This window comes from Azolla caroliniana, unplaced genomic scaffold (genome assembly GCF_043228905.1).
Source record: "Azolla caroliniana isolate FFs.n. ecotype wild unplaced genomic scaffold, voAzoCaro1.0.p SCAF_3, whole genome shotgun sequence".
NCBI classification, from domain to species: Eukaryota; Viridiplantae; Streptophyta; class Polypodiopsida; order Salviniales; family Salviniaceae; genus Azolla; species Azolla caroliniana.
In genome coordinates, this window is record NW_028230438.1 from 4,600,376 (window position 1) to 4,607,927 (window position 7,552).

General features: G+C 40.1%; 1 protein-coding gene across 1 annotated transcript; it reads right to left on the minus strand.

Moving 5' to 3' along the window:
- Positions 1-911: 911 nt before the first annotated feature.
- On the minus strand, positions 912-4,635 carry LOC147865969 (indole-3-acetic acid-amido synthetase GH3.5-like). The gene is made up of 4 exons (XM_087316307.1): positions 4,067-4,635; positions 2,897-2,998; positions 1,920-2,791; positions 912-1,808 (listed from the first exon to the last, which is right to left on the minus strand). Exons 1-4 carry the CDS (start codon positions 4,540-4,542, stop codon positions 1,117-1,119), a joined length of 2,142 nt encoding a protein of 713 aa, XP_087172433.1. The 5' UTR covers positions 4,543-4,635; the 3' UTR covers positions 912-1,116.
- Positions 4,636-7,552: the final 2,917 nt, after the last annotated feature.

The following is a 7,552-nucleotide window of genomic DNA, read 5'->3' on the forward strand; positions in this document are numbered from 1 at the left end:
ATTTTGGACAATTGGATGATGTTGATATCGCAATCCTAAGATACTTAATTATCATCTTACCTTAACAAACACATGTTGTATACTAATATTATGTTACCATCTTGCGATTCTCTTAACCAAATGAAACTTGTAGCCAAGAAAGTACACCCATTATACATGGATAGGATATTTTAAATAATAGTAGGTGGTGGTTTTATGTCTTAGTTTGTACGATCTTGCGATCAACTCAGAGTTGAAGATTTATCTAGGCCATGTCATAGATCTAAACATTTGTTGGCGTTCATTTTCCCACGTCACAAATCGAAAGATTTCTTATGTTCGTTTCCCCACGTGACAAACTAATAAAGTCGGTCTATTGTCCATGAATCAACAACAAGAATTATAGTGTCCCTTTAACTTAAGACATGTTGTTTGGTTGTGAGAAAAAGTAAGCTAGATATTGAGACCAAATAATCAATGGCAAGCCATGTAGTGTCCCTAATACTTAACACACGTAGGTGTTAGAATGTGAAATTTGTATGTCATAGCAAAGATGTTTCGTGTTAAACTCCTAATAAAATATTGATACATGCAGCAAAGTTCTTCTGTCCTATCATTCCCATTAAAGAGAATCAATGTCAATGTCCCTTTAACTTAAAGCATGTAGTTACTATGTTTTGAACATTAGATATCATAGGAGAAAATAATGTACTACTCTACGCTCCCATTAAAATATTCAAACGTGATCGTCATGTAATAGCATTCCCCTTAACATATTCACACACAATCCTTGAGTTGTGGCATTCCTATTAAAGTAACCTATGTGTATGGTTGTGTAGTTGACACTTGTGTAAAAGGAATGACTTGAACTAGAGATCGTGTCCGATCCCCAAATCCCAAGATATAAGTATATGACTAGCACTGGTCAACCCTTGTCGATAAATTCAATTTGCATTTAACTTAGTAAAATGGTATGATACAAGCAAAGCTATAATTGAAGGCCTTTTGGGAAACTATATGTTACATCAAGAAAAGGGTTCCATAACATGAAAATTAGACTAACAAAAAACTAGACTAAAATAGGGGAGGAAGGCTGTTCTAGCGGGAGGGGGAGTGTAGATGTATGGGTGTGTGAACTTAGTGGCTTAATTTAACCCCTGGAATGAAAGATGGGTAACGAGGGCTAAAAAAATTAGAGATAACTCTTGAGTTCATGAGCTCGACTATGGCAGTTGATTTTACACAACGAGGTGCTTTATATTGGTTGATGGAAGCCCCCCTACTAAGGGAATAGTCCATAAGTTGATCGAATGTCCCTTGCCTCACTATCCTTATCTCGAGCGGTCCGATAGACTTACATGCAACCCTCCCTTGTCTATAAACTGAATCCAAATTCTCTTCTATTGTCGCACAACATTCCTCCAACACTTCCTTCAATACTTTGCTTGAGCCCCCCTCTAACATTGCACTCTTTTGTGTTCCATTCTGGTGTGAATTTGCGTGACTGTCTTGTCCGGGTTGTACCACGTGCGAGCTGATTTGTTGCAACTCCCAAAAGAGAACATAATGCCCCGGGATGGTGGACAAATCGACAAAGCTTGTATACTCGAGAAGCCTTAGGTTGATGGTCTGGTCATTGTGGGTAGTGGCAAGCTTGTCGAGATGGGCAGATGTCGCTGCCTCCACGGCCTGGTGCAGCGTGTACTCGTCTGTCTTGTCCGAGTCGATGCTGAGCGCCACATTCTTGCGGCACACGAATTGGAACATAGGTGCATTATTGTGGAAACCGGACACTCGGAGGATATCCCCAACACGATATCGATAAAGACCTAATAAACAATAAGTGTAAAAAGGATAATTCAATCACACCACAAGGACATAACCTGCCAATGGACAAGGGATTAACAATGCCCAAATTCATATCTCAAGTGGTCCTTTACCTGCATATGTAGTGACGACAAGCTCATACTCGCGTCCCACCTCAACATTGGCGAGATCAACGAGCTGATGTTGCGAAACTTCGGTAGAGGAGTGTAGTATGGCAGTATTCATGTCTTTCGCTTCCGATCCGTCATTGAGCTTACCGGTGTGGGCATGCAATGGGAGGAACTCGAAGTAGGCCATGTTGGGCAAGAGAGTGTAGGAGACATCGGACGGCTTGCTTAAAGGGTGGAGGTTAACTCCGAAGTAACATTCGGACGAAGCATACATGGTGCAAACAAGGGGCAAACCTCCGCTATAGAAGTCTAGCGTCGGGATGTATTGAGCCATGGCCCCGGTGACAATGACATCGATATATTTGGTCCGGGGCCAAATTAGCGGGATGATGCCCTTCCAACAAGACTTCCACTCGCATTCGTAGCAAATGCTCGCGACCGCATCAGCGATCTCACGCCGTCTCTCCGATGCGTCCAAGTACTTCTGGACCGCCCGCCTTGATGGCTCATCGGTTATCAAATTGTGGAGCGTTCCGGTTCCAATGTCAGTGCACAGCTGCTCCCAGTTCTCTTGTAGGAACCGGATGGCCCGCAAGAAACCCGATGCGAAAACCGCGCCCATCCGGAGCACATGATCGCGCTCGAGGAGGCCGCATATCATCTGGCAATACATGCTCTGTTGGGAATCCGGACACAACACCGTCTCGTTGGGACTAGTGTTCACATTGTATGGGTCATGTGGGCGTTGCGTGAACCAATGACTCTTGTAATAGCTCGTTAACACGGGCCGAGCCATTAAACCCCCCGGCGTCTTCATTTCCGACTTTATGAAGAAGAAGTACATGCCTTTGCCCTTGTCTAGGTCGGGTACAAATCTACATTGCAACAAACAGGATTGAGGTCATTCCTTGGTCAATAAACATGTCAAGGTCATTAAATACTTTGCCTCATTACACAATTAAGGATAGATAATGACGTACTGGTTCATTATCGGCATGAGAAGACTATAGAGAAGGCAACGTCTCTCGAATTCGTCATGGATTGTAGGCATCAATTTCCTTTCCCCAGCCGAGGTCCCAGAGCTAAACATCATTTGTAAGAATAAACATTCATTAGGAAGAACCCAAAGCAAATGCTCATGTGGTCAAAACAAGTTTCCCCATTCTAACATTAGTGTTGGTGGAGACATGGACCAAACATTAATTTATGACACGAAAGAGACCAACCCTTAGCTAAGCCAAGAACAAGATGTCTTTTTTAAACATATTTGTTTTTTACCCATGAGGGAAATCAATAAATGTTTTGATTCTTCATAATGTTGAACATTAGTTTGACTAGGAATGGAGTTATTTTGTATTGCCATGTGGGAAAAGGTCCAACTCATGGTGTGAAAACAAATATCATGAAAAACTAATTATACCATTTCATGAACCTCATGAAGAGAGAATGTGTTCTCCACTTTGTTTCACATGTGGGGAGAACCCACTTTCTCTTATGATGGATGGGAATATCCCTTTTACCATATTCAAAACACACACAAACACACCTATAAATAGAAGATGAGTTTGCCCCATGTGAAAAAGACCCAATTCCCCTCATGTTTCTCATGAGTGTTCCACAGAAAGCTCTATGAGCACATAATTGGCTAGGGCATGGCCTATAGGTATTAATGGACAAACTAAGTATTGACCATTTCTTGACGTGGTAAAATTAACTCCCTTGTTCGTTCTCCTTATAATAATCCACATCGGAGACGATCCAAATTTTATTTATTAAGTTTCTTGGTTGGGATAAGAGAGCCTCATCCACGAAGATCTCTAATGATAACTTGATGTCCTACTTAATGAAACAAATCAAACAGTATGCTTGCATCATAAACACAAGATGTGATGATAGGTGCATCTATGACACAAGCATAAGAAAGGAGAGAATAATGTGTGAGGGGTCAAAGTAGTATGGTTTCGTGGAAATGTACTCGGTGATTGCGAGATGCTATATGGTGCGTATGAGAATGACCAGCCGAGGAGAAACAACTAGCCCACAGGGAGACAAATGGTACACATAGTGTGAAATCATTTAGCCAATAGAACCACAGTGTGAAAACTAATATATATATGTATATGTACATATATGCTTCCTATGTGATATACCTTGTGAGGAACTCGGAAACAGGGTAAGAGGAGAGGATGGGTGATGTGTCCCCATTAGCAATGCGCTGGATCTGAGGCTGCAGATCCTCGTAGGTAATCATCGGCAGTAGCGATTTGAAGCTCTCGCGATCGGTCCGCCCGTCGAGCCCGAATTTCGAGAGGTACTCGGTGCGGGCATTGCGGGAGAGGATGGCGGAGAGGGTGAGGCATTGGACTTCATCAGCGAAGAGGGTGAGCGATTCGATGAGGGAGAGGGCTTCCGAGTCGGATCGAGGGTGAGGCGGATGGATCAACGAAGAGAGGTGAGCCTCGTGGGCAGGGGGTACCGTGGGTGAGACATGGTGGACGACGGGTTTAGGCGTATAATGAGGGCTCAATGACAATGGGATGTTGGAGGTGGTGATAGAGTGGGTGGATGAGGGAGGATCAATGGAGGAAGGGGTCATGTATTGCACTAGGGGTGTAGAAGGAGCCATGGATATGACAATAAGATGAGATTAAGATTAAGACCAAAATTAAGGTTAAGATTGATTGGATACGGCAATAAGATGAGATTAAGATTGATTGCCTAAGAAGAAGAAACTTACAACAAGTTTTAAACCTTGCTATGGTGTAGATATATGCAACTGTTGAGATATGTGGAGGAGTTAGGAATTGTGTTTTATAAGAATGAGAGCAAATACTTGTGTGTATTTATAAGGGATGGAAAGAGGAAGGAGGGGGGGTGGAGATAGGGCCCAATTTTGGCTCTTTTTTCTTTTTCTTTTTCTTTTTTAATTACAAATTCTTTTCTATTTTTTTATTTTTATTTTTTGGAATGAGAATTTATTGTCTTTTGTCTCCTCTTGGGGAGACATGGTTCCGACATCTCTCTATCCCTTTGTCTCTCACTTGCCCCACACTTTGCCCCCCCTCCTCCCAAGCACCACTTCCTCTCATTTTTTTTCCGTAACCCCAAGAAAAATGGGAAAAGAAAGACGAGAGAAAAGAAATGAGAAAACATGTCCGACACTCTCTCGCAGAGCACAAGGATTTGGTGGAGTTGGATTTTGGAGAGTCTCTCTCGCCTGCTGCTACATTCTCTTTGTTCCTCGCTTTTTTTATGTTTGTCGACACCATCATTGCCTCTCTTTTGATTTCTCTTCTTCGACGGTTCCTTGGTTGTGTGTACGTGCGTGCGAGCCACTGTTACTTGTTTATGTTTATTCCTCCAAGGAGAATATGAATTGTTTAGTATTTACACCTACTGACTTGCATGATATTATGAGCATCTTCGGTTTGAGGATGTGCAAGTACAACATACTTGGATTATGTCTTGTGGGGACCAATGGAGACACTTATTGATCCACCACATCTAAGCCATGCACCATGAGAACATAAGGAGCTCATTATCATGTGAACACTTCATAGAAGTATAGAAATGGCGATGGTGTTGAAGTTCATATAGACATGAAATTATTTCCCACGAGAGAAATAAAATGTGTACAACCTTTTTTTCATGCCATCATTCTTCTTCCTCCTCCATCTCAGCCACATGTCAACTTCTAGCAAGGATTGTCGACTAAAGTTATCTTGTAAAATCCAAAATAATAAAAAATGTCGGTTTGAAGTGCTTGGCATTTGTCAATAACCCATCAATAGAAACTTGTGAAAGAACCATTATGGATGCTTGTCCGTTGCAATTACATCTGTAAAGCCAAGCAATTTTCAAGAATTTTTTCAAACTCAAGTTTGTGTGTTGTTTAGATTTGCATGCTCATTGGACACAATATACAATTAAAGTTGAGGATGTATCCAATTGTTCTAATTCTTGTCCAACGTCCATTCCCCAAGAGAAACATTTCAATCACCTCATTTTTGCAGAACGTAATATATTTTACACCATATTAGCTTTAAATGCTTTTGGAGTTTTTGAGTATACATGTGGTCTTGTAGAAAATTTGGATTGATTCATTATTAATTGGAGTGCCAAGGTTCTTGAAGAGAGAAAAAGTTCTAAACGTTTTCTCTCTTCAATTCTAAAGTTAACTTTTGCTATATCAATTCTAAAATTTAGTAGCTTGCTCTATGTTTTCTCTACATAACCTACCCCCGAACTTAGAGCATAATTGTCCTAGGTACTTAACACTAACCAAACAATGACTAGCTAGAGGATGACTAAGGCCTATCTTACATAGGTAGTTTACTTATGAAAGGTTGAGGTCTAAGGTTGTATCCGCTTGTCATTTGCTCTAGAGTGAAGTGTGGTTGCCATTGATCTAGACCTTCAACCTCAACCTTTCATAAATCCTCCCAAACCCCATTGCCAATGTACAAACAAAAACATTATGCAATGTTCCGATGAGCTCAAGGGCTAAATTTGTCACTTTCCAATACCTACACACGCAACACTCATTATTAGAATTCTTGAACATGAGAATCACTTAACAACTCCACGCAAACTACGTGGAAAATGTTTATATGCGACCTTCAACGATGATGACTTAATGACTATACATATGTCTTCGTCTTTCTCCAAGTTTGATCCTTGTCATGGATTTGACTCTGTCCATATGATAGGTCGTGTTTGGTGTCATGTGGATATTCATAGTCAATATATATTTTTCCTCAAACTCTTCTAATCAATCCATGATTATCATTTGGTTTGTATTCGCTTCCCTAGCCTATGGTTTCTAAAATAATTGATGAGTGTCTTCTCATAAAGTTTAATAACTCCCATCCCAACCTATTTTGTTCCTCCCAGATTGCCATTGTTATGTACTTGTAACCATGAGTGTTTACATTCTCAACGACAACATTTCTTGAAATTGATAATTTTATACACAAACTTGTTTTTCTATCAACCAGTAGTCATGAAATGGAATATTATATTTTTTCTATTCATTGTACTTAGCAATCTAACCTATTAAACTTGCCTCCAAATGCCCACATTGGGTGGTACACTCATTTGTTGATAAGATTTTCATCATAACATATTCATGTTATGTTCGTTATGTCTGTATCCACTCATACAAATACATGTGGATGAAGGTACACATGCATGTATAAATGCATGTGTATGCCTTGCACAATATTGATGAATGCTTGTGTATCTCAAGAAATACATATTGACTTGGCATGTGTTTGTGTGAATGTGTCGTTTACATCTATGTATATTTATATCATTAATATCCTTATGCATCATTTTAGCCATATCCATTTCCAGGATTTTTAATGCATCCCTTACAAATAGAAATTTATTCTAGTGAACTCTAAATGTAGAATTTTAGGGTTCAAATTAGCTGGATTCCGATTCCCAAGCCAAACCTTCATATGGTTGCATCAATATTAAGTTACTTTATGGTGTGTCAATGGTTGCATAAATTTCCCACGCAACTTCTTCTTTTAAAATTCCAACTTAATCTTGAGACTTTGTGAGCTTACATGAAATTTATTTGGGGCTTTTAATTGTTAATTCATAAGTTAATCGAAATTAAGTTTAATCCC

Excerpts from the sequence above, each read along its gene's own strand:
- LOC147865969 (XM_087316307.1), bottom strand. The coding sequence starts at position 4,542 with ATGGCTCCTTCTACACCCCTAGTGCAATACATGACCCCTTCCTCCATT. Across the intron at positions 2,999-4,066 it reads GTTTCCGAGTTCCTCACAAG|CTCTGGGACCTCGGCTGGGG; the intron begins GTATATCACATA and ends AATGATGTTTAG. Across the intron at positions 2,792-2,896 it reads CTCATGCCGATAATGAACCA|ATTTGTACCCGACCTAGACA; the intron begins GTACGTCATTAT and ends GTTGCAATGTAG.